This window comes from Neomonachus schauinslandi, chromosome 7, assembly GCF_002201575.2.
Source record: "Neomonachus schauinslandi chromosome 7, ASM220157v2, whole genome shotgun sequence".
NCBI lineage: Eukaryota > Metazoa > Chordata > Mammalia > Carnivora > Phocidae > Neomonachus > Neomonachus schauinslandi.
In genome coordinates, this window is record NC_058409.1 from 57,569,640 (window position 1) to 57,597,099 (window position 27,460).

The 27,460-nt window shown below is 35.8% G+C and overlaps 2 protein-coding genes across 7 annotated transcripts in view; both read left to right on the forward strand.

Moving 5' to 3' along the window:
- The window catches only part of TENT2 (terminal nucleotidyltransferase 2), a 68,224-nt gene extending 45,122 nt beyond the window's left edge, over positions 1-23,102 (forward strand). For 5 of the 6 annotated variants that reach the window (XM_044916941.1, XM_044916942.1, XM_044916940.1 and 2 more), the window contains 4 exons: positions 8,157-8,293; positions 15,834-15,925; positions 21,285-21,364; positions 22,972-23,102. In XM_044916941.1, coding sequence (XP_044772876.1) covers positions 8,157-8,293; positions 15,834-15,925; positions 21,285-21,364; positions 22,972-23,046 — 384 coding nt within the window. In that variant the 3' untranslated portion in view covers positions 23,047-23,102. Of the gene's footprint in view, positions 1-8,156; positions 8,294-15,833; positions 15,926-16,779; positions 16,866-21,284; positions 21,365-22,971 lie in introns of those variants that run through there. The other variant, XR_002480996.1, reaches the window with a different exon arrangement.
- Positions 23,103-27,212: 4,110 nt separating this feature from the next.
- CMYA5 (cardiomyopathy associated 5) overlaps positions 27,213-27,460 on the forward strand; it is an 88,559-nt gene continuing 88,311 nt past the window's right edge. Inside the window, exon 1 of the mRNA XM_021699832.2 lies at positions 27,213-27,361. Within this exon, the coding sequence (XP_021555507.2) occupies positions 27,213-27,361 (149 nt within the window). The remainder of the gene's footprint in view (positions 27,362-27,460) is intronic.

A 27,460-nucleotide genomic window follows, 5' to 3' on the forward strand; every position in this document is an offset into this window, starting at 1 on the left:
TTTCTTTAGTTAGTGACTCAGAAGTTTTCAACCCAATGTATGTATACTTTGAAAGCAGGGGAAAAAATTAAGAAGTTGAACAATTGGATAATCATTTTATCTTTCATTTGATTTTACCAAGTAATCCACCAAAAGAAGTAACCTCAGTACACTCTTTGTGTGCTTAATATTAAGACTCCTGAAGTTAATTGGAAACACTAAAGAAGTGTGCTCACTAGAAAAAGTTTGATATGTACTCAGTTTGAGTTTAGAAAAACCTAGGTAATATACATATTCACAGTCTTTTATACTGTTGTTTCTTTTCCAGTTTTTTTGTGTTCTTTTTTCCAGAATTGTTTCCTTGTTTAATAGTCCTACTGTTTCTGTTTTCCTCCATAGTCATCCTTATTCCTGGTTTTATTTGGAAATAGTGTTTAAGCTGTTTAGAATGTTTAACCTTCTGAAACCGTATAATTTTGACCTGTTAGTTTTATAAACTTACAAAAAGAGCGGTTTTCTAAACTTACTAAAGAGTCAAATTGGAAAATGTAATATCTAGCTTGAGTGATCAATTTTCAAAGGACATACTTCTCTGTATCATAGAAAATATAAATCTACTTGACGTGGAATCTAAATTAAATTTAACTTAATCTTTGATAATTTAGAAGAACTGATGTTCTTGGTTTTGAACATGGGTTATTATTGTAATGCATACATGCAAGGTGCTGGATAATAAAAGGTTCACTGTAATAGAATTTTGCTGTGTAGTGGGGGCTTCCCAGTTTGTGGTGGGTCATCTGGTAAAGACATCTGTAAGAATCTTTTGGAATTTGGATATCATATCCTCCTCATTTTGAAAACTAATTTCTGCTATTATGAAGAACTATTACAATGAATTTCAGTTATTGCTAGGGATCAGTATTTATGCTGTCATATACATAATGAAAATGAAAGCATCAGAAGGTATAGAAATAAAGGTAACTTGAACTTTTGGCCTCATCCTTGAATGGTTTTCTCCCTGCAATAAAATATTGTTTCTTTAGCTTGTACTGAAAGGTGGAAGATGATGACTGGGTGTTACTATTTCATTTTTTTGTCTCAATTTTTTGGTTAAGACCTAGGTTTCAGTATAGAAGGAACTATGTATATTTTTCAGCATACAAAGTATCTACTAGTTAAACTTATCCTTTAAAGAGTCTATTATTCTGTATGGAACAGATGCTTTTACAGAAATCTCACTTAAAACCCTCGCTGCATGAACTCTTTTTACTAATACAAAATACTAATGAAATCTCAGCTTAATGCACTGTGCTGGAGAACAGAACAGACGTATTGCTTTTATTATAGGATACCCGGGTTCTTATTGGTATATTCTAGTTTGAGGAGCCTCATTTTACTTCTGTTTCATGTTTCTCATTATCTAGCTTTCCCCCATGATAGAGTCCTGACTTCTCTTCACATATACCATCTCTCACCCTATACTCTCCACCCCTGTTTTACTAATAATTTTATTTCTATACCTGTAACAGGGAAATAGATTTAATAGTAGTCCGGCGCAAAGCCTTAAAAAATACTAATAGCAAGACTTGCTAGATTTAAGAATATCTTAATTTGCTTTCAGGTGTGGTTACATTATCATAAATATTTAAAGTACATTATTTTTACTATGAGGTTGATGCTTACATGGGTAAGGACTTACTATCCACTCTACAGGATTTTAAATTTTATATGAAACCTGTAAGCTGATTGATCAGTAGAGCACTTTTCTCAGTGGTCCATCTAATGGAACAAACAGATCAGCTTATTTCTTACTACTAATAACTGTCACTTACTTAGTATCTATTTTATGTCAGCACTCTATAAATATTATATGCATTATCCTTAATCCTAAACAAATAAACTTGTATAGTATTATCCTTGATTCACAGCTGAAGAAACTAAGTCTTAGTTTACGGAAGGTTGTATTATTAATTCAAGCTGTATAGTCACAAATTATGGATCCAGAAACTGACATTTTTAAAGACAAAGTGATAGTACTATTCACTAATATAGTTTCTGTTGCTTATTACATTTTGTGTATATCTGATGGTTCCTATATAGATACACCTTTCTTTAAGAACAACATGTATGACAAAATTTCAACTTGTATAAATAAGTTTGAGAATGACTTAAAACTTTATAGTAACAAAAAAAAAAACCTTTGTTAATTTTACAAGGGAACAAGTTTCTTTTAAATTTTGAGCTTCTCTAATATAGTTAAATAGAATTAAAAAATAGGATAAAAACTCTGGAATAGAATAACATTTGTTCAATGTATTACGCTTTTTAAAGTTATTTTCATATTTTCTCAAATTTATGGTAATTATTTATTTTAAAAATGGGTATGGTATTTCAATTCAGTTAGGATACTAAATTAGGAAAGGAAAGAATGAAAGACTAACCATTTCTTTATCTTCAAAAGCTATATCATAATATAGCATTATTATTTTTTTAAGTAATTATTCACTTTTATTTACTTATGTGACAGTATTTGTAGCAACATATTATCATTGAGTAGTGAATAAAAGAATATGAGGCTTACTGGGAAACTGGCATAAAGTCATATATTTATCTTTTTTTTTTTTTTTACAAAAAAGAACACTGAAATTAAAGCCACAAAACTCCTACAACTATTAAACTTGAAAAATTCATTTCAGAAGGCTATGCCATTTGAATTCTAAAAACACAAGAGTCAAAATTGCAACTCTCATTATTCCCCTAAGAAGCTGCCAAGCAGAGAGAGACCTTAATATTGAAGATTTCATATGTCATGTTCCAGCCTGGTATGGATGGTTCCATGGCAGAATACTTAAATTTGAAATAATAGTTGTACAAAGTCACTACCTGACCCTTTAGATATTGCAGTAAAATCGGGTTGCGGCACCACTGGCTAAAAACCATTAAGTCTTGCTGCCACCAATGACCAAAGGCACTTGGATAATCAAGAGTTCCACACTGGGCCATATGATAATAATATAGCATTATTATTACTACTTAATTCTTACCGACTTAAAAAAGCAACATGAGTGATACAGAGCAGAATATTTACTATTGAGTTAAAGCAATGAAGTTGAGAGAGTTTATTTTTTTTTAATAAGCTTTTTTTTTTAATTTTTTTTTTTTTTTAAGATTTTATTTATTTGTGAGAGAGAGAATGAGAGACAGAGAGCATGAGAGGGAGGAGGGTCAGAGGGAGAAGCAGACTCGCTGCTGAGCAGGGAGCCCGATGTGGGACTCGATCCTGGGACTCCAGGATCATGACCTGAGCCGAAGGCAGTCGCTTAACCAACTGAGCCACCCAGGCGCCCCGAGAGAGTTTAAATATATAAACTTAGGTTAAGCTTATGAAGGGATCTTTATTTATTTATTTATTTATTTCAAAGATTTTATTTATTTATTTGAGACAGAGAGAATGAGAGAGAGAGCATGAGAGGGAGGAGGGTCAGAGGGAGAAGCAGACTCCCTGCGGAGCAGGGAGCCCGATGCGGGACTCGATCCAGGGACTCCAGGATCATGACCTGAGCCGAAGGCAGTCGCTTAACCAACTGAGCCACCCAGGCGCCCGAAGGGATCTTTATTTTAATGAGAGCATATTTTACCTAGATTTATGCTAGGTGGAGATTTATGAGACAACTTATATTTGTTTCTTTCCCTAACGGTATCTTCATATTCCAGAAAGCCATCTTTATAGTTATGAGATGAGGAATTCTGAGGATGTAGAGTTCCTCTGTGCAGTTATATATTGAAAATATATTAAATTTTACATATATACATATGTATACATGTATAGATATAGCAACTTTTTTCATTTTTAAAATGCATATAATATGATGAAGGATTTTAGTTATGTAAAACAGGCTATAAATGAATACCTTTGAAAAAGATGAATTTAAAGATTTTGATGAAGTCTGTTTTAATGATAAAAAACATTCTCTTAAAATTGATATTATTTAAATTTTAAAAGTTATAAGGAAGTTAATTTTGAAATAATACATTATTTCAGGAGGTAACCATACTGCATTATTGTATGAATTGTATAGTTATAATAATGATGCTTGGCATATACTAAATAATTAATATGTAGGTAATATTATTGCTGCTATGCTTTATATACATTGTATCATTTAATCCTCATTACAGTTCATGAGTACTGTTATTTTTCTTATAGATGAAGAAGCTGAACATTTGGAAAGCTAAGTAACTTGATTAATTTCATATAGCTAATAGGTTTCAAAGCTAGATCTGACTCCCAAGCTCATGCTCTTAACCACTTCATTATAGTACTTCTACTTTATGATACTTATGTTGATTACAAAACTTTAAAAGCTTTCCAAAAAAGCTTTCCAAAACTTTAAAACCAAATACAATTTAAAGAATTTAATGATCAGTCTTTAACATGTTACCACCATATAGTGGTAATCTGCATACAATTAAGAAAGCTTGGTAGAACTTCAATATATCATTTAGCTCATTCTCTATTCATTCAGAAGTCTGCTTAAGTACTCCATATCAGTTATCCTTTTCTTTGAGACCTTTCTCAACATTTATATCCAGGGCCTAACAATTCATATTGTTAGAATAGGATGTAACTTAAATTTGTTTGCTTGGAGGTAGAAAACAGTCCTCCTTCATTTAAGGCATATATCTTTTTTAAAAAAAATATTTATTTAGAGAGATTGTGTGTGTGTGTGCACACAGGGGGAGGGGCAGATGAAGGGGGAGAGAGAGACTCTCAAGTAGACTCTGAGCTGAGTGTGGAGTCCGACACAGGGAGTCAGCTTCCCCCCCGCCATCCCACTTGCCCACTCCCTGTCTCTAAAATAAAATAAAATCTTTAAAAAAATAGGGAATAAATTTATTGAGAGAGAGAGAGTGTGCCTACGCAAGCAGGGGGAGGGGCAAAGGGAGAGGGAGAGAGAGGATCTTAAGTAGACTCCGTGCTGAATGCAGAGCCAGACCTCAGGACCCTGAGATCCTGACCTGAGCCAAAATCAGGAGTCAGCTGCCCAGCTCACTGAGCCACCCAGGTGCCCCTAAGGCATGTGTCGTTTTAAAGAACAGTTATCAAGTGAAAGTTTAGCCAATCTAATTTATTCCAGAAAGTGCTTAATTGTCCAAATTTCAAACTTTGAAGGTAAGATATTATGGCACAGATCAGAAAATAATGGAATTTGGCAAAAGATGTTTTTGCCATTTTTAGTAGGCAGTTGTGTGAGCAAAAAAGTGAGACTTTGCAGTTGTTTTTCAAGGGGTTGCCCATTAAAATTTTTCTTAACTTCGCATTGATTGAGGGAAGAAAAGGATGATACGTATCTTTAAAAATGTTAGCACTTAAATATCAATTGGAAAATGTTTTCAGGAATTAAGTTATTACAAATTTGGTTATTAGAGACCTCATATAAGATATACCCTTAAAAAGTAATAAAGATGTCTTCCCCACGTTAAAAACAAACAGCATTAAGTATCAGTAATCCCCACCTCAAATGCTTTAAGAAATAGATATTACATTGTTCTCAGTTAAATTGGTTTTCCATGGATTTTGGTTGTAATTGCTTTGGCTTTTGGATTGGTCATTATGTGTTTTCGAATATGTTAGCTTAAGTTTTGCCCACCCATATCCTATCCAAAGTAGTGTATATTATTCTTAAATACATATGCAGTAGGGGAGCTTCCTTTTTAAAGAAAATTGTTTGATGAAATTTTTCTTAAAGCAGAGAATCTTTCTGTAATGTTAATGATTATAAAAAATGGGGATTTCTGATGGTTAAATGGAATTTCTGTTAACTTGTAGCATCTTTTGGATCCTTTTTTTTTTTTTTTTTTTAGTTTGGATTTCTCCTTCAGTTCTCCCCTAGTATGTATGACATGGCCCTTTTCGTATATGACCATGAAAAAGAATAGTGGCACTAAGAGGAGACTGGTCAAATTGTTGGCTCAAAGTCATTCACCCTTTTAGTAGAGTAGGTCTTACAGCTCTTCAATGTTAATTTACAACTGCTGATCTTTTTCTTTAACTTACTGAACAAAATAAAAATTTTAAAAGAGGTTTAAACAGTTTTAGATTTAAGGTAAGAAAATGACTCTTTTATTTTAGCATCAGTTAATAAATTGAATGCTTACTGTGCTATGTCGTAGAAGTCAAAATTAGTAAGAAGCTTTCAGAGTGGAAGCTGTTAAATAGTACCCACTTTTCTTTTCCTTGTCATTTGAACTTAGGTTAACCTTTTTGTTTAATTAGCCAGAAAATAATATTGAAATTTTACAATTTAAAAGACTGTCCTAAGTTCAGTTTTACACTGAACAAGTAAAAGACAAAGGGTGGTAGAGGCAGTACGCCTGCTCTTCCTTCTGCTTCCACTCTTTATTATAAATTGAGACTTCTTCCCTAACTCCCCCTAGTCTTAGAAACAATTTAGATTTCTACTTAAGTCTCATAATGGAACACTAAATCTGCTAGAAGTGTAAGGGGAGGTCCGAAGTTTAGGAGTGTTAGCTTTATGAACTGTGGTTGTCCTCTCAAAGAAAGGTAATCACTTCTTGGTAGTTAAAAATTATGGATAGAATTGTAGATAATAGGGCGCCTGGGTGGCTCAGTTGGTTAAGCGACTGCCTTCGGCTCAGGTCGTGATCCTGGAGTCCCGGCATCGACTCCCGCATCGGGCTCCCTGCTCGGCGGGGGGTCTGCTTCTCCCTCTGACCCTCCTCCCTCTCGTGCTCTCTCTCATTCTCTCACGGGCAAATAAATAAAATCTTAAAAAAAAAAAAAAAAAGAATTGTAGATAATAGGACGGGAGGGAATTTTTTATTTTCTTGCTCTTTTATTTTTCCTGAGGATTACCTTTAACTAGATGCACTACTCAGTTTCTCTGCATTACAGTTTAGTGATTTGGGGAGCCTCTGGTTTTTAAAGTTGGGTTACTAATTGAATTGATAAGTAAACCCAAGGTTGATTTGTTAAGTATTTGGGAACCTTAAGAATAGCTGTCATCCATTAACTAGTTGCTTTTAAAAAAAATCTATTATTAGTCTAATGGCAAAGGGGAATGTAGAAAACCTGTCTTAAGAGCAACTGTGCAAATTACCTTAAGAAGAATGTTTTCTGGGGCGCCTGGGTGTCTCAGTCGTTAAGCGGCTGCCTTCGGCTCAGGTCATGATCCCAGAGTCCTGGGATCGAGTCCCACATCGGTCTCCCTGCTCAGCGGGAAGCCTGCTTCTCCCTCTCCCACTCCCCCTGCTTGTGTTCCTGCTCTCACTGTCTCTGTCAAATAAATAAAAATAAAATCTTTAAAAAAAAAAAAGAGAAGAAGAATGTTTTCTGCCATTTGGATATGTATTACTTGAGAATCTCTGTAGTTCATTTAGTATGTTTTAGAGCCAGAACTTGCTGCTAATAGAGGAAGGATCAGATATGAATGGCATAGTTAGCAAAAAGAATAAGTACCCATTAGTATTCTTTCTAATGAGTGTGTTGTTTGGGCGTGGATTACAAGCAAATGATACCTTCCCTTATGAATATTGTGGTAAACGTTTGCTGAATATTGCTTGCTGCTTAGTTTCCTATCGTTCTTCTTTTCCCTGCCATCTGTGTCTTTTCAAGTTCAATTCATGTTGAATGTCTGTCTTCTCTTCCCATTAAGATACAAAATACAAAAATAAAACAAAAATTTAAAAATCTTAAAATTGGTGTAAGTACTATTCATATACTACTTTTATGGCCTCTAAGAGAAATTTTAAGTGGCAGTTAGAAAATGCTCTTACCTTATGCTTGATACAGCCTTTATAAAGTACAATTGCTCCTTGTAGAGGCACTTAAGAAGGAGGAACATTTATAAAGGAATCTCTCTTATTTGATGAAATCTTGGTATGTATAGTAAGGATTTATTTATGAGTTAAAAAATCTTCTGCTACTGTAGTCCTCTTGGTTAAATGTGTGATATACCTCAGCCAAGGTTTGGGTACTTTCTCGCATACTGCAAACACCGGTGAAATCTTTAGTGGAAGAAAATCTTCAAATTTCCAAACTGCCAACATAAAGAAGATTTCTCGTCTCTTCTTCAGAGAGCATTAGGTCAGGATTTGTAAAGTTTTTAGTGTGTGTTTTAAATGACTTTATATTCGCCCCTTTTTCTTTTTGACAGGAATCTTTTAGTCCTGCTGTACAGCTGCACCTTGTACATCAAGCTCCATGTAATGTTCCTCCTTACCTCTCGAAGAATGAATCAAATCTTGGGGACCTCTTACTGGGCTTTCTTAAATATTATGCTACAGAATTTGAGTAAGTGAAACATCAGATTGTGTTTTATTCATTTACATATGTGAATGCTACACTTTTGGTCAGAAGCTACAAACTTGTCCAGAAATGTGTGATTTATAAAATTTAATATCTAGTGATTAATTATTAGAAACTAAATAGATTTTATATTCCTATCTAATGAAAAATGATAGTTCAGTAAGCCCAGTTTTAGTTGACTGCAGTAGCCATCCTGTCTTATGTTTAGCTCCCTCTTTTCATAGTAGGGCTGAATAAATGTTTGTGTTGGCCATGTATAGGTGCTGTATAGTTTGAAACCTCTTTTTTTAGGAAGTTAAGATTTATAGTAAAAAGCACAGCTAAGACAAACATGGAAAAAGATCTCCTTGATATCTGAATAGTTAGTATATAAAAATCAAGGAATACTCTCCTTTTTTTTCCCCTTTCTTCTGAGGGTGATATGTAAACATGGAACGCTGAAGTGTATAATTAGACTGGACTTAACTGAATGTTCCTGAGGGAGTTCTAGAAGTCCAGATAGAGTGGGGTTAGGAATTGCAGCTCTTCTGATCAATTTAGAAAGGTTTGAAGGGGGGAAAGAGAAAGGACTTAGGAGTTTTACAAAGTTAGAGGAGGAGGGCATGGTTACCACAGGGTACCATTTTGAAAAGATTTGGAGAGGGGAATAATGATAGCATTCATTATAAATTGTTATTACTAGCTGGGAAAAACTGTTCCCAACAGATTATATGTATCTTCTCATTTACATACTAGCCATATGTTACAATATTTATATCATGCCTATTTTACCAGTGAAGCGTATATAGAGAGAGGTGAAGAAACTTGCCGTAAGATCACACAGCTAGTCAGGGGGAGTATTTCTGATAGTTTTGACTGCAAAATTAATACTCTTAACTATGGTACTTTACTGCAGTGTTGATATTGCCTTATTTGCTATGATGCAGTAGCTCTAAAGAAACTTGACTCAGATGATTTGAAACATAGGGCATGAAAGAAGTAATGTTACTTAAATTCCTCAGCGCAAAGCTTTCATCAGACTGTGTCTGTTTTGTTTACAGTTTAGTCTCCATTACCTAGCCCAGTGCCAGACAGTGGGTACTTGAAAAATTCTTGCTATAAATAAATAATTTTGAACAGAGGGTAAGATTATAGACATGTTGCAAAGATCCTTAAAGATGACTTAAAAATTACTGAATCAGATTAAGAAAAAACGTAGGAAAAGTGCTGGTGGAAAGTAGTTCAATAAGAATGAAGTTATAATAATCATCATTAAAGATGACTAGGACCAGAGTTTAAGTCCAGGCAACAAGGAAAAAAAGGAAGGGGCCTTCATTTATAAAAGATGAGAAAAGATTTAAGACTATAAGACACGGGACATAAAAGACTACAAAGGTTATTCTAGAGTCAAGATTTGTAAGATGCTGCGGTAACAAAAGCTGATGTTTCGTGAGTATTTACTTAGTGTCCTACAGTATGCTGAGTGATTCTTGTGTATTATTTAATCCTCATAGTAACACCTTGTGAGGCCTAGGGAATTTGTGTACTTGAAACTTGTCCATGGCAGTACAGCTAGATAGTGAGAGAACTGGGATTCAGTCTCAGGTCTGACTCCAGAACCACATTCTTAATTGTTAGAATATATTGGCATTGTCTTTTCTATTGTAAATTAGTGAAGTTTGCAGAGAGGGAAAAGGATTCATAGAAAAAAGGTATATTTCTACCATGTATAGTTTAGGATTAGAGCATCTAGATACCAGTGCCTTGAAAGCCAACTGCTTTGTTGGACTGAAACAAAAAGGTGGATGAACAGGCTTGTGTATTAGTTTAGTATTAACAGAAACTGGCTGGTTGTGCCAAATGATACTGGCTAGGATGCTGAGACTTCAAAAGAGGTTTTGAACTTTTGGATGCATTTGTTATCACTATGATACATGATTTTGGAGGCATCGTCACCTTTTCTTTCGTCATACAGTGCATTTGTCAAGTGTATTATTGTTTCATATCAGATATTTTCAGAAATTTGACTGTAGGGAGCACTGCCAAGAATGTAGTCATGGCAGTGAGCTAGGTGCTGTGCAAAGGAATTCTGGCAGCTGTTAGAAATGTTTGTAAGGATTTCTTCTGAACTTTGAGACATTCATTTAAAAGATTCTCTTTACTCAAAGACAGAATTAAGTGTCTGTTAAGGGATGCTTGAGTATATGGTATAAATGTTGCAGAAATTTTGTATGGCCATTTAAAAATTACTAAGATTTTCTTACCTACTTCACTCACAGCTTTCTTGTAAACCTTCCTGCTGAAAAATTCTTAAAATGAAGCCATGCTTCTAGAACTGTACCTGGGAACAGGGAACTGATAAATAAAAAAAGGATCAGGTTGCTCAGAGAAACTACAAAAAAATAAAGTCTGAATGTAATCATTTTGTATTTTAACAAAACAAAACAAAATATAAGTTTTAAATATCTTACACCTAGGTACTAGAGATTCTAGGAGCCTTAAAAAGTTACCTATTTTGTAATCCTTTTATTCCCTGGATGCCTAATCACATGCCATTACTGCTAGTCTTATCTCTTGTGTTAAAAATGTATGCCTACATACTTAAATACATTTTTAAAAAAGATTTTATTTATTTATTTGAACAGAGAGAGAGACAGCGAGAGAGGGAACACAGTAGGGGGAGTGGGAGAGGGAGAAGCAGGCTTCCCGCGGAGCAGGGAGCCCAATGTGGGGCTTGATCCCAGGATGCTGGGATCATGACCTGAGCTGAAGGCAGCCGCTTAATGGACTGAGCCACCCAGGCGCCCCTTAAATACATTTTTTAAGTAGGAAATTACAAAGGCCCAATTTTTTTGACTATCTCCTTTCTTACTGATTTTTTCCCTCTCATTTAATCAATAAATCATTGAGTGCCTACTATATATCAAGCTATTTTTCTATGCACCGGGGATATGACAATTAACAAAACAGGCAAAAGTCTTTGTCTTCATGGAGCTTACATTGTAGTATGTATTGTAGTACGGAGAGATAGACAATAAACAAATAAATTGTATAGTATATACATGAGGTTAGGGATAAGAAGGAACTAATTTATAGTCTATCATTGAGATAGAAGAAAAGGCAATAGAATGTGTTGTCTTGGAATCCAAAGAGAAAAAATGTCTCGAGGGGGAAGGAGTGATTATTTGTGTCACATTTTTTGATGGATCGAGTACAAGATGAGAACTAAAAGCTGACCATTGAAATATTGGTCCACATGGAGGCCACTGGACCTTTATTAGGAGCAGTTTCTATGGAAAAATAGGGATAAAAAGCATCATTGGTGTGGGCTCAAGAGTGAACAGGGACAAATTAAATACAGATAGGATAGTGTTTAGACACTAGTGATATGTAGAGTGTATATACTTATAAAGGGGAGCAGAAAAAATGGAGTAGAAATTGGAGAGTTAAGTGGGATTGAGTTGTTTTTCTTTTTATTTATTTATTTATTTTTTAAAAGATTTTATTTATCTGACAGACAGAGAGACAGCGAGAGAGGGAACACAAGCAGGGGGAGTGGGAGAGGGAGAAGCAGGCTTCCCACTGAGCAGGGAGCCCGATGTGGGGCTTGATCCCAGGACCCTGGGATCATGACCTGAGCCGAAGGCAGACGCTTAACGACTGAGCCACCCAGGCGCCCCGAGTTTTTGTTTTTAGAAAGGAAAAATAACCTATCTTGATGGCAAAATTGATGATACCAGGAAAAGATATAGTAAATTGTTGAATAGTATGCTTTTTTGAATCAGGAAGGGTTGGAATCTAGAGCACAAGTGGGATAGGGGCACAGATGATGCGTTAATAATAATAAGTAAAAGAGTGGATTCAAAGGAATGCCAGTTGAATTGATGTGGGAGCTAGTGGAAAATATCTTCTGGTTGCTTTAGTTTTTTTAGTGAAATGAAACATGGACATCACCTGGGAATGATTGTGAGGGAGGAAATTTGGAAAGTGAGGGAAAGTATGAATTGTCCTGTAGGAGAGTAAAGGAGTGAATTAACTATGGAAATACAGTGTGTTTGGTGGGTAGTAGCATTTAGGGTCCTTTTGAGCTAAGTCATCATGAATTTTAAGTGAATTTAAAGTTATCATGAATTCAAGGTCAGCATGGTTGCGTATTTTTCTCCAGCCACATTGAGCTGCAGGGGAAAGGATTGAAGTAGACAAAGACTTAATTATGGTTGTATTTCAACCAACTAAGTTCAGTGCAGCAAGAAGGGTAAGAGAGTTTGGGGGGATGGTATGCAAGCAAGTGATTTTTAATAACTGACCATGGACTGAAAATGTGGACACGGGGATGGATGCATGTAGGACATCCAGGTGGCAGTTTCCAGTTGTTTTTTTTTTTTTTTTTTTTAAAGATTTTATTTATTTATTTGACAGAGACACAGCGAGAGAGGGAACACAAGCAAGGGGGAGTGGGTAAGGGAGAAGCAGGCTTCCTGTGGAGCCGGGAGCCCGATGCGGGGCTCGATCCCAGGACCCTGGGATCATGACCTGAACTGAAGGCAGACGCTTAACGACTGAGCCCAGGTGCCCCGGCAGTTTCCAGTTGTTAGTTGCAATAATTGTCCTAGAGCTTAGTAGCAAGGTCAAAGCTGGAGAAAAGGATTTGGGAAAGAAACATCAGACTGTTAAAGCTTGGGAGGGGTACTGTAGCATTAGAAGAGGACTGAAGGAGGCAAGGCCCTGATGGACACCAGCATTTAAGGGGTCAGGTAGAAGAAAGGGTCAGGCAGAAGAACAAAACTCTGGGATTAGAGCAGAATTTTCTGTTTGCTTACGAGGTTTGAAATCCCTGACATTTTCTTTTTGTTTTCTTCCCAGCCCTTAATAACAAAACAAAACTGTATATATTTGTTCACTTAATTTGACTACTCTTGCTTAATATATATAGCCACATAGTTCAGGCCCATAATTTTGACTTTTTGTTGGACTTAAATTTTTGTTTGTAATGTTCCAATGTAAGCATAGTATTTTGAAATAAATACTTAGTCACAAAAAGAATGGCTAGAAGAGAGTGAATAGATCAGTAGCAGTTCATTATCATTACTGAAGAAAAGAAGCAAACATCTTAACCAATGTAGGGTTGGTAAACCGAGTTTTACATTCAGAAGATTGTCATATATTATCAAATCTGTTTTAGATTAAATTAAACCGTATATCTGCTCTCCTGTTCTTTTCTGATACATTCCTCTTCTATGGACTGTACCTTATTTTACATTTCAATTATTGAGTGACAACAGATTTTTACATGGCAAACAAATTATGGTAGAAAAATATGGTATGATAAAAGGCTTAATTTTGGGCCTGTGTTTTAAAGAAAGAAATATTTAGGGAAAATGTTTCTAAATTGCCATTTGAATTTTACATTTAAATTCACCTCTAAGAGTAAAAATAGCATATAAGTTATATATATCAGGTTTTATGATTTCATATATTTAGTAATTTAGAAATATTTAAAAGTGCTTTGAAAATGCAGTAGATTGAATCAGTCTAAATAATAGTGATTTAAAATATTTTTTTCCTCTGTGAAGTACTTCAGGTGTTACAGTCACTTAAATAACTGCATTATTTGGGTTGATTATAGGTTGAAGCTTAAATGATACCTGTTTAGGGATGATAAAGTGAATATTGGTATGTCACATATGTTTCTGTCACCTGGTTTAGAACCAAGTATTGGCATGTAATATAAATTCTGGATTGGATTTCATACAAGTATGGTGAGGAGAGTTCCTTTGATTTAAGAAAGTAAAAATTGTAATTTAGCAGCAGGATACAGTATTTCAAGATTCTAAACTTGTCTGAAAAAAATCGCTTTATCCCTTTTTAACATAATGTTTCCAATTTTAATTTTATTGCAGATTCAACTGTCCTGTAAGTTCAGTGAGAAACAAGTAGTCTCAAGAAAAAAGTTCATTTTATTAGTGAAATATATCTTAAGTGGTATAAAGTAAAGCACATAGTATAATTCAACCGTGATCATGTTCTGTTCAGGGATGTGGTTATATAACTCTCCCCTTGACATTGTTGTTTTATTTTATTGTTATTAGTTATTTATTAATTTATTTAAGTCATCTCTGTATCCATTGCGGGGCCTGAACGCACAACCCCAACGTCAGGAGTTGCATGTTCTACCTGTCGACTGAACCAGCCAGGCACCTCTACATTGTTATTTTAAAAAAATTTTGGAAACACACTTGGGCCAACAGAGCAGTGTACTTTTCTGTTTGGAGTTTATACTAATGGAGCTGCTGTACACGAAATACCTAAAACATGTTACTGTTATTAATACTGTTTCTCATTGATAACCCACTTAGTTTTTAAAAAGCATAAATTCTGATATGTATTCTTAAAGAACTTAAAGCTGTCTTTGCAAAGTATTTCTGAATTGTACTCCTCATAAGAAAAAATAGAAAATCATACTTTGAGGATCCTTTTCAATTATCAAACTTCACAAGATGCAATGTTTTTTTGCATATTTTACATAGAGATTAATCAGTTTTCCAGAAACAAATGCCGTATTGGACCCTCAATTATATTCCTAGGGATTCTTTTTCATCTGGTAAGTAGAGGAAGGGTAAGATAAGTGTTGGAGTTGGAAGGTCCCAAACCTTGGTCTTTTTATTCTTACTGAAATGATGGACAAAGCTAAATATGGCTGAAAATAGAGATATTAACTATTTTCCAAACTCATTTGTCTCTTACATACAAACTGAATGGTCATACGTTTTACAGTGTTCCTTGAGAAAAAGAAAATGGTACTTGTGCAGAACTATTATAATTGTAAAGAAATTTTTAAAAAACAAAATATAAGGTTAGTACATACTAAAGACTGAACAATTACTTTCAGACATGCTGATAAAAAATTGTTTTACTTGAATATAACTTTACTGTTAAGAGCTACATCTGATATATAGCAATAACAGTATGTTTTCATAGAGTATTAATTTTTCCTAAAACAGCATCTACTGGCTTCTCTTGGATAATTGTAAAATTTTCTCCCAAATCATACAAGTGGCACAGTAAACAAAAATTATTTAATGATACCAGAAAACAACACAAGATTGCATCTCTCTTAACAAATAAAAAATCCTTACTGAGGTGCTAACAGTGAATTGTAACAGAAATGTAACAATTTTTACATTTTTTGCTTACTTACGCTTTATTTTTCATATTACTTCATTTATTCAGTAAATATGTATTGAAGGCCTCCTTTATACTAAGCAACTATTTGAACAGTGAAAAAATACATAAATCAGCATCTTGGAGCTTTCATTCTGCTTCGGCGAGATATGCAGTAAACAGTAACATACTAAATAAGCAAATTGTTAGAATATAAGTGCTGTGGAGAAAAAAGGAGAAGGGGAAAAAGGGATTATGGTGCTGAGGGTCAAGGCAAGTTTCAGTATTTTGTGAGAAAATTAGAGTGGGACTTAGTATTATATAATAAATACAATAAAAGGGAAAATTAAGAATATAGTTAACAGTTACGTTTTTCTTCTTGTAGCTGGAACAGTCAAATGATTTCAGTTCGTGAAGCCAAAGCCATTCCCAGGCCTGATGGTATTGAATGGAGAAATAAATACATCTGCGTAGAAGGTAGATTTTCCACAACTACTTATTTACCATCTGGTTATCACCATGGTGCTGAGAGAATTACTTGAATAATTCCAGTTTGTATTTCAGTTAAAAGTAATACATTTATGTTCTGACTTAAAAGTCTTTTAGTTATAAAATTTTTTTTTTTCTTCCAACTTTTTGCTTAAATTCCAGTTATAGTTTAATATTAGTTTCAGGTGTGTAGAAGTTAGTGCTTCAACACTTCCATACAACACCTGATGCTCATCACAAGTGCCCTCCTTCATCCCCATCACCTATTTCACCCATCCCTCCACCCACCTCCCCTCTGGTAACCATCAGTTTGTTCTCTGTAGTTAGCAGTCTGTTTCTTGGTTGGCCTCTCTCTTTTGTTCCCCCTCTGTGTTGGTTTGTTTTGTTTCTTAAATTCGACATATAAATAAAATCATATGGTATTTGTCTCTCCCTCATTAACTCCACTTACCATAATACTCTCTAGCTCCATCCACATTGTTGCAAATGGCAAGATTTCATTCTTTTTTATGGCCGAGTATTTTCATTTAATTTTTAAAAGTAAATTCTTTAGCTGTAAAAATGATAAATATGAATTTAGGCATTTAATCTTCTAGTTTATAATATTTGAGCAGTCTTTATGCATCCCTCCTGCTTGTAGTTGACTGAAGCTTAATTTCATGACTTGAAGGTAGAAGAAAATACTACCTTCATGTGATGATTCTTACATTAAGATAAAATGAGTTCTTTTAAAATTAAAACATTGGTATTTAATGCCAGCTAGATTTTTATGAATAGAAATTTATTTTACTTTAAAAATTAAATGCCCTGAAGATAATTCTCTAAAATTAATTTACATATAGTTGAATACTTCTTTGAGTTGGTGGGAAATTGACTTCAAGCAAAATTATTCTCACTGATGCTAAATTGAAGACTTGTAAACCTTGAGGTAAAAAAGAATAAAGCGTTAAGTTCAGCATTTGTAGGAAAACATCACATTTAGAATGTTTTAATCTTGGATTACATGCAACATCTTAAGAGTTTATGAATATGAAATTGAATTTCCTGCTTTGGTGGTTGGTTTGTTACACAGTGGGTGTATATTATTTTAGTTACTTGTGTTCTTTTGAATATTAAATACTTGTAAAGTGCTGTGTGTGATGTGATCCAATAGCTTGGCATATGGCATTACGCTGTTAAAAAACACAGGCATACCTTGGATATATTGTGGGTTCAGTTCCAGACCACCATAATAAAGCAAGTATCGCAATAAAGTGAGTCATGAATTTTTTTGGTTTCCCAGTGCATATAAAAGTTATGTTTACCCTATGTTGTAGTCTGTTAAGTACACAATAGCATTATGTCTAAAAGAATAATGTACATATCCTAATTTAAGAAAACTGTTGCTAAAAATTCTACCCATCATCTAAGTTTTCAACAAGTCGTAATCTTTTGGCTGATGGAGGGTCTTGCCTCAGTGTTGATGGCTGCTGTCTGATCAGGGTGATGGTTGCTGAAGGTTGAGGTGGCTATGGATTCTTAAAATGAAAATGAAACAACAGTGAAGTTTGCTGCATCAATTGACTCTTCCTTTCACAAATGATTTCTCTGTAGCATGTGAGAGCATTTTACCCATAGTAGAACTTCTTTCAAAATTGGAGTCAATCCTCTCAAACCCTGCCCCTGCTTTATCAACTAAGTTTATGTAATATTCTTAATCCTTTGAATCCTTTGTTGTTTTTTCAGTATTGTCACCAGGAGTAGATTCTGAGGAGCAGGTCCTATCCACTCAAGTTTTATCATGAGATGGTAGCAATTCAGCCACATCTCCAAGCTCCACTTCTAATTCTAGTTCTCTTGCTATTTCCACCACATCTGCAGTTACTTCCTTCACTGAAGTCTTGAATCCCTCAAAGTCATCCATTAGGATTGGAATCAGCTTCTTCCAACTCCTGTTAATGCTGATATTTTGACCTCTTCCCATCAATCACAAATGTCCTTAATGGCATCTCAAATGGTGCATTCTTTCTAGAAGGTTTTCAGTGGCTTTTGCCCAGATCCATAGAGAAAGCACTATCTATGGCCAATTATAACCTTACAAAATATATTTCTTAAGTAATGAGACTTGAAAGTTACTCCTTGATTGATGGGCTGCAGAATGGATATTGTGTTAGCAGGCATGAAAACAGCAATCTCATTGTACATCTCCATCAGAGCTCTTGGGTGACCAAGTACATTGTCAAGGAGCAGTCATATTTTGAAAGGAATTTTTTTTTTCTGAATTGTAGGTCTTAAAAGTGGGCTTAAAATAATATGTTGTAAACAGATGTGCTGTCGTCCAGGCTTTGTTGTTCCATTTATAGAGCACAAGCATAGTAGATAGAACATAAATAGCATAATTCTTAATGGCCCTAGGATTTTCAGAATGGTAAATGAACACTGACTTCAACTTAAAGTCATCAGCTGCATTAGCCCCTAATAAGAGCATCATCTTGTCCTTTGAAACTTTGAAGCCAGGCATTGACTTCTCTCTAGTTATGAAAATCCTAGATGGCATCTTCTTCAAATATAAGGCTGTTTCATTTACATGGAAAATCTGTTGTTTAATGTAGCCACCTTCGGGAATTATCTTAGCTAGATCTTCTGAATAAATTTCTGCAGCTTCTACATCAGCACTTGCTGCTTCACCTTACACTTACATTATGGAGATGGCTTCTCTCCTTAAGCCTCATAAACCAAACTCTGCTAGCTTCAGACTTCTCTTCTGTAGCTTCCTCACCTCTCTCAGCCTTCATAGAATTGGAGAGAGTTAGGGCCTTGCTTTAAACTAGGTTTTGGCTTAAGGGAATATTGTAGCTACTTGGTCTTCTATCCAGACCACTGAAACTATCTCCATATCAGCAGTAAGACTGTTTCACTTTCATATTCCTGTATTCACTGGAGTAGCTCTTTTCATCTTTTCATTTCCATAAGGAACTTTTCCTTTGCATGCACAACTTAGCTAACTTACCCAAGAAGCCTAGCTTTGACCTGTCTTGATGTTCAACATGTCTTCTTCACCAAGCTCAATCATTTCTAGCTTCTGATTTAAAGTGAAAGATACGTAACTCTTCCTTTCACTTCACTTGGATACTTCAAGGCCATCGTGTGTTTTTTTTTTTTTTTTTTTTAAAGATTTTATTTATTTGCGAGAGAGAGAATGAGAGACAGAGAGCATGAGGGGGGGAGGGTCAGAGGGAGAAGCAGACTCCCCGACAAGCAGGGAGCCCGATGCGGGACTTGATCCCGGGACTCCAGGATCATGACCTGAGCCGAAGGCAGTCGCTTAACCAACTGAGCCACACAGGCGCCCCATTGTGTGGTTATTAACTGGCCCAATTTCAGTATTGATGTGTCTCAGGGAAAATAGGGAGGCCTGACGAGAGGGAGAGAGATGGGGCAACGGCCACTGGGTGGAGCAGTCAGAACACACACAGCATTTCTTAAGTTTGCCATCCTGTGTGGGTGTGGTCATGGTGCCCACAAACAATTATAATAATAACAGCATCAAAGACAGCTGATCACAGATCACTATAACAGATACAATAATGATGAAAAGTATGAAATACTAGGAGAAATACCAAAATGTGATAGAGAGAACAAAGTGAGCAAATGCTGTTGGAAAAATGGCACTGCTAGACTTGCTTAGCACAGGGTTGCCATAGACCTTCAATTTATAAAAAAAAAAAAAAACAACCCACAATATCTGCGAAGTACAGTAAAGTGAAGTGCAGTAAAACAATGTATCCTATACTGTGACAATAAACTCCTTTTAAAAATGGCCTTATTAAGCAATAAAAAATATATATATACACAAAAGGAGGATTTTTTTTTTTAAAATTATGGGCCTGATTAGATTATTTGACAAATCTAGAGTTAACCTCTTCATCAGATTTCCTGTTCTTCCATGCTTTTTCCAGGTCTTTCCCCTCAAATTGCATTTTTTCCTTTTAGCGACTTCGTTTTCTTTCCCTCTAGTCACATTCTGTTTCAGCTTTAGAGCATACATAGGTCTTCTCATCCTTGAAAAATACTCTTGATTTTAGTGGCTCTTGTAAGTACTTTTTTTCCCTCTTTTACAATGCCAAAATTCTTTTTTATTTAAGTAGGCTCCACAACCAATATGGAACCCAGCATAGGGCTTGAACTCACGACCCTGAGATCAAGACCTGAGCTGAGATCAGGAATCAGATGCTTAACTGACAGAGCCACCCAAGCACCCCCAGTGCCAAAATTCTTAAACTCTAGTCATTTTTACCTACTCTTGGCATTATTTCAGCTATCTCATCTCATTTTAATGCCTTTAGTTATCTTCCTGTGCTCACTAGCATCCTCAGGTTCCTTCCTTCTCATATAGATAGTTTCCTTATGTCTGTATATGGATTCTTTCTTGTCTCTTACCTTGTGGATGAAGGGTTAGTGGGTGGGGGTGAAGATGTGGAAGGTAATGTTGGAGACACAACACACAAAAACTTTTCCTTTGTTTTCTTTCTGTCTTCTGTACTTGCTATCCTGTTTCTCTCCTTTCACTGCCAAAGTTCTCCTACAAGTTACTGTACTCACTGTATCTTTTTCTAAACCACCTACTCACACCATAACTCTGCACTGTTTTCTATCCTCCTGAGTATTAAACCTCTACTTTGAAAGGTAGTGACCGTTCTCCTGCTGGACAGATCGTGGTCTTTTAAATTAAAATTAAATTTAAAATTACCTTTCTGTGGTATTTGACATTGATCACCTTTTTTGTGTATAGTGTTTTATTCTTTCTGATAATTGTTATTTAACTTATTTTTATTTCCCTTAGGGTAGGGATAGGTCCTTGACCCTCTGTGATTCTTCAGAATTCTTACTCACTTTTGTGATTTAGAATTAACATACCTATGCTGATGACTTTGTTTTAGTTATCCTCTCTCTTGAATTGTATCTACCTTATTAGAACACAGTTCATAATAAAACTATTTTTATTTTTTTAAAGATTTTATTTATTTATTTGACAGAGTTAGCGAGAGCAGAAACAAGCAGGGGGAGTGGGAAAGGGAGAAGCAGGCTTCCCGCTGAGCAGAGAGCCTGATGTGGGGCTCGATCCCAGGACCCTGGGATCATGACCTGAGCCGAAGGCAGACGCTTAACCAACTGAGCCACCCAGGCGCCCCTAAAACTATTTTTAGATGCATATATCTGATAAGAGATTAGGCTTCACAATATGCAGTTGCTATTTTGTAGGTTAAAAACTGTCAAATATTGGCAGTTTCATATAGTTAAACCTAATATAGAAACTGAAGTTCTAATTTTAATAATTTCTTGTTTATATGTACATTTAACATTGCAGAACCTTTTGATGGAACAAATACAGCCAGAGCTGTGCATGAAAAGCAGAAATTTGACATGATCAAGGATCAATTTTTAAAGGTAAATAATGCATCAGATTAACTCTAGAAACATTAGTGTAATAGTATCTTTGAAAATGGAAAAATATATTTATAATAGAACATAATAGCCCTGTTTCCTGTGTTATGAAGTCATTAAAGTGGCACAGTAGGAAATTTATTACTTGATTGATAGATACACTTTTCCTTCAGAGAAATCTGACTGTTTTTGTTCACATGGCTTTCACTCTGATGGAAGTAAGCATTTCCTTAGTGAGCCAGTTAAGCTCTCAGAATGAGTGAGTAAAACCTAATGGACTCATTTCTCTCCTTAAAATTTCAAGGAACTTAGTGTAGCTTTAGAAGAGGGCTGATGTTTGTTCCATGATTTTTCTTCTGCATACCCCACTGTAACAGTGAACCTGAGTACCTTTTTATCTTTGCTTATATTTTGAGAAATTAAAAGAAAATCAATGTGTATGTTTGTATACCCACACATTTTGTATATATAAACTTCAGCCATATGTATGTAAACTGTCATTTATTATTTGGCCCTTTGGTCTACAGTATGAATTGATTCATCAGTGATTTTGTTAGGTGTGGTTTCTTTCTTCAAGGAGTTCCACAGTACAGTGTAGAAACATTGATGGAAGTATATACTGTGAGACATATAGGAGAGAATGCTTCATTGAAGGAAAAGATCAGTGAACTATGAAGGTTATTTTAGAGGAGTACTTTCTCATTAGACATACAAGTGGACTTTATTTTGATGATAATTAAAAATGCAAGTGTATCATATTACAAGCTATCCTTCCACATTAGGCGCTCTCAGTTTGTCAGCCAGATTAGAATATTAAGATTAATGGAATTCTGCAGGGCAAAACAAATATCCAAGAGGGAATATTTTTGTCTATCAGAACAAATTGAGAACTCAGAAACAGCATTGCTACATTGTTGATGCGTGAGTTTTCATTTAGGATTGATTAGCTATAAAACCAATACTTTCAGTCAATTGAACAACTGAAGTGAGAATTAAACTACAAAGATATGCAGTCACCAAGTAGTGAGCCAGAGTTTTAGCCTGTGTATAGAATTTGTTTTTTTTTTTTTTTTACAAGTTGTATGTTTACTCTTCTTTTTCAAAACTATAAAGTGGTTTATTTGAGATTTACTCTCCGTAATATTGTTTTTGATTGAAAAAGCTTACTAGATGCAAACTAGTCAACCAAGTAATTGAAGTAATTTTCTCACACCCTCTCAAACCTGAAGGTTTTGTCTTCATTACCTTGCTGTTGTAGATGAAATAGTTTAAATCTCTGAATAATTAATGTCTTGGTGTTAATATTGTCAGTTGTATCTTTTTGTACCACCTCTGTGTCCATTTCTTTTTTAATGCTGTGTCCATTTCTTTTTTAATGAATTGGAATCACACAGGTATAGAGTTTTTAAATAACATTTTCTTTTCTGATGGCAGAAGCAATACTTTTACTATGTTAAAAACTTGGGAGATAAAAAAACACAAAGAAAAAAAATTACCCCAATTTTACCACCTAGAGAGAACCACTATTTAACATTCCTAGTAACTCTCATTTCAGTCTTTTGTTCCACTTATATTTTATGTTTTAAGAATGATTTTTCTTTCTTTCCCAGTCGTGGCACAGATTGAAAAACAAAAGAGATTTGAACAGTATACTACCTTTAAGAGCTGCTATCCTGAAAAGATAACTGGCCTGTATTTCTTAATAAAATCTTCTGAGAAATAAAGAACAATAGTAACATCATAATGCATTTTGTTTACCTCCATGGTTTCTTTTTAATTGTTCTTGTTTTCATGTTTTATTTTTAAGAGGACATACTTATATAAAGATTGCATATTTTATTATGACATTTCCTAATAAAACCCTTTGATTTAAAGATGTATTTTTGAAAATGTTTACATTGATTAGGAATATTATGGCATGAATTTTCAGATCAGATAAAATATTTTTTGGGGAATTATCTGAACAAATAAAAGGTTTTTGATATAACTTCAATTAATTATGCCACATGCTAATACAGAAGATATGTGTGGAATTTTGGAAAGGGATTGATTCGTACATACTTAACGTATAACGTACAGTAGATAGTTTGTTGCCTGTCTATTCTAGTAAAGTGAAGATTCAAGCCAGTTATTCAGTTACTTGAAGCAAAATGAAATCTGTTATTTCACTGAAATCACTGCAGAAGCATGAAATACTGGACAATTGCCTTAAGTCTTCACTTGACTCACCAGGATAGACTGAGGCTTTGGGTGTGTCTATATTAGCATTTCATTAGTACCTCACATGCTTTTGATGTACTCTTGAGATTGCTTTAAGTTTTTTGTTGAAAACAGTACATTTTGCACTGTAGTAATATGAGCACTAACTCTATTGTTCAGCAGTTAGTAAATTGTTTTCAAGAATTAGTTCATTGTAGACATTTTGAAAAGATTGTAAGTTCCCTGTGCTTTATGATAGTTTAGTGCATTGTGCACTTTTACTTTATTTCATGTTTTCTTGCTTTTATTTTCCCTGTGACATGAAGCATCAGAAACTGGGGAAAGATCAAAGTTGAGATTATATCCTATTGATGGTATCAGATTTCTTCTGTATACGGTTATAGGATTGTAATCTAAACTGGAATTTTTAGGCAGTAAGCCACTATAAAATGTTTTAGGTAAGACATAAAATTATTATAAATAAAAACTTAATGTTTGTAAAGATAACTTTTTTAGTATTTTTTTTTTTTTCCATATGAAGAAGTAGTGGTAGCTGCTAAAAAAAGGCTACAGTGTTTTATTAAGGTTGTTTTTGGTTTATGTAAATATTTGTAAATTGGTCAGTGCCTGTACATTTAAATATGAAAAGTAATCTTGAAAACAGTTTTAACTTTTTCAGAAGGACTGTGTACAACTTCTTTTAGACCTGCTGTAGCACAGTTTGTACCTCTAATGTATTTGGGTTTTTTGCAGACCAATTCAAATGCTAAGACTTTTGCTTTTCTTTGACTTGTAAAGGTGCATATTTTCATTTTCTTCTTTAAGTTTAAATTTTTGTATGATGTCAAATGGAATAAAGTTTATATGTGGACATTGTTGGTGTGTTTTTTTTTTTCTTCTGTGCTAGTCTTTTGCGATAAGATTGAGGCTGTAATTCTCATCTAGAACTGAACTGAATCTATCTTTTATGCTTGATAATATAGATGATACAGAGAATCTTGGAATTGAGTTCATTCTTGGTTAAGCAGCTAACCACATCAACACCGTATTTCTCTGGCATTATTAGGAATGAAGCTTTCCACATAGGTGAATTTTTTAGATTACTCGTGTTTAACACTTTTGAGGCAATGGAGCTTTTATACATCAGTTCTTTTTCTTGGTAATTTTCCTAAAATATACACTGTGCAACTCTTCTTTATCAGAATGTACTGAGTATAATTAATATTCTAGTGATGACTCTGATAATCATTAAAAACAATAAAAAACAGTCCTGGTACTCTGTGGTAATGCTGTGTAGCTCTCAGGGATGTGTAAGTGCAAAGGGCGTTCTACCTCTACAGTATTGGGACATTTCCTAAGAAAGCCCTAGCATTCATTTACCATGGTATGGACTCTTTTATTGCCACTGTTTTCTCAGCGCTCAGTGCCACACACTCCCCCACCCCCTCATCTTGCTGCTGCTACTTTTTAGCTATCTTGCTGTAACACATAGATAAAGAAGTTATTTGTTAATAAATTTATACCCACTTCTAAATCAATAGACTGAAGCGTAAGATTATGTACCTTGTGATAGACAGATGTGTCAGATAAGTGGGCTGTTAATAGGGAATTTTTTAGACTTTTAAATTATTTTTAGTTCGAATTTTTGAATTTTTGTGTGGTGAATAATACATTCTTTTATGTTCTATTTGTATTGATCTGGCCATTTCATTTGCATGCATTGTTAAGAAGATAGTGTTAGAAACTTAAAAATGTGTAGTCCGTACTGCAGTTCTAAATTTTGGATTGGTTTGAAGTAGGATCTTTGCAAATAAATCTTGACTTTAATTAGTGTTCCCAAGAAATTTTGAGTTAGATGGAGGGAATATACAGCAGCTACCTGTAGTTTTGGTTAAGTGTTTAACAGATTCCCACAACTATGATTGCATTCTTTTTGTCCTAGGTGAGGAGTCAGTCATTTGGGATTACTAGTTGGATAAACCTAGCTCATGTTAAGATAATAACTTGATGAACCTGATTTAATGAACCCTGGAAGACTGGACTCCTCTGTCTTCCCTTCCCATACACACCAGCTGATACTTCTATACTGTATCTGAATTATCTGCAGTTCTTTCCTCACAGACTTAATACACACATACAAGCTAGTGTAACTGGTGAATATTACCTAACTTATGTTCATATTTAACAACTGTGAATAGAATTTGCTGTAATTAAAAATAAATGTTAGCTATTCTAGCCATAAAATCATCCTCATGAAAAGAAGACTGTCAGAAAGATATCTCTATCTGTTGTATGTACTGAGCAGGTCTGGTCCTGTTTTCTTCAGGCAACATTCATTAAGTGTCTACTCTGTGCTAAGTTTTGCTTCTGGCCTTGTAAGAGATGGGGATGGTGTGGAAAAAGATGAGTAACAAATTTATAGAGTGTACTGAGGGAAAGAGACACAAACATAATTTGAATATAGGATAATGGAACCCGAAAGGGTTATTGAACTTAACCTGGGCATATCAGAGAAAGGTGGGGATCTTGAATGGAGAGTCACCAGGTAAATAAAGGTTGGAAAAACCTTTCAGGCAGAAGGAACTGTAAATAAAGGCACAGTGGTGTGACTTGATAAATGTTGGGAATCCTGACTTCTAAAGAAGAAACCAGACAAATGTGGGTTGTTATCCAGTGTTCATCTTCCCTAAGGAGCTTGGGCTTTAGTCCTTGAGCATAGAGAAGCCATTGAGGGGTTTTAAGTATGGGCATGCTATGATCCAACGCAAGTCTGGGGCCTTTGGGTTGAGCTTCAGACAGAACTTAGACTTTGGCCAATGTGAGGAAAATTATTTCTCTTGAAGGTTTTTAGGGGAGATAAAAATGCCCTGACTTAAACAGTCTACAGGTCACCGAGGTCGAGAATACACAATTAATTGATTTGCAACACAAAAGGAGCCAATATGAAGGAACAATGGTTGCAAACGGCCCTTGAAGATGGCAGACCTAACTTTGTTTCCCATAGGATCACATACTAGGCAGGAGACCTTGAGCCAGCCAGCTTCCCAAGCTCTTCTGAGCCTCAGTTTTCTGATCTAAAAAACCAGCATTGCAGTTAAACATGCCACAGCAGAATTGTGAGGGGGTAATGGAAGTGAGACCCTTAGCAGAGTGCCTGAACTAGTAAGTGCTCTGCTCAGTAAGGAGTAGTTACTTGGTTGGGTTGAAGCGTCTATCAAGTAGTTGGGCACCAAACATACAGCACACCAAAGCCACACTGGAGGGAAGAGAGGCACGGCTGGGTGCCTTTCTCCTTTCAAGTCCCAGGTGCAGCTGGAGCCTGCCCCGCTTCGGACTGGTGATCAAGAGTTTCCCAAAGGGCCGCCAGGGATCTGCCTAAACTGGGGCGGGGAGGGCCGGGGCGGGGGGGAAGTTGGCAGACGCTGGGGAAGAGGGGAACTCGCTGAGCCCGGGCCCCAGAAGCTCGGTGGCGAAACTTTGACGCCTTCTATTTAAAGTCTCGGGGCTGGCCCGCCCCCGGGGCCGGGAACCCGAGCCGCCCGCCGGGGCAGGGCAGAGCCGGGCCGGGGCCAGAGGCGCAGTCAGAGGGAGAACACCGGGCGCGCGCGGGCGGCTCCGGCTCCAGCTCCGGCTCCGGCCCGGCAGAGGCACGATGGCGAGCAGCGACAGCACCTACGCCGCGGAGAGTCCCCTCGGCTCCGACGGGGACGAGGAGGCCACCCGAAGGCTGGAGAGCGACGAGGAATCGGAGAGCGAGGAGGACGAGACGGCCGCGGAGTCGGAGGAGGAGCCGGACGCCAGGTAGCGTGCGCCCCTCTCAGGCCACAGCCCGAGGGCTCGCCCGGCCGCGGGCCTGGAAATGCGGCCTCGAGGGCAGGGGCTTCGCAGGGAGACTCCGCA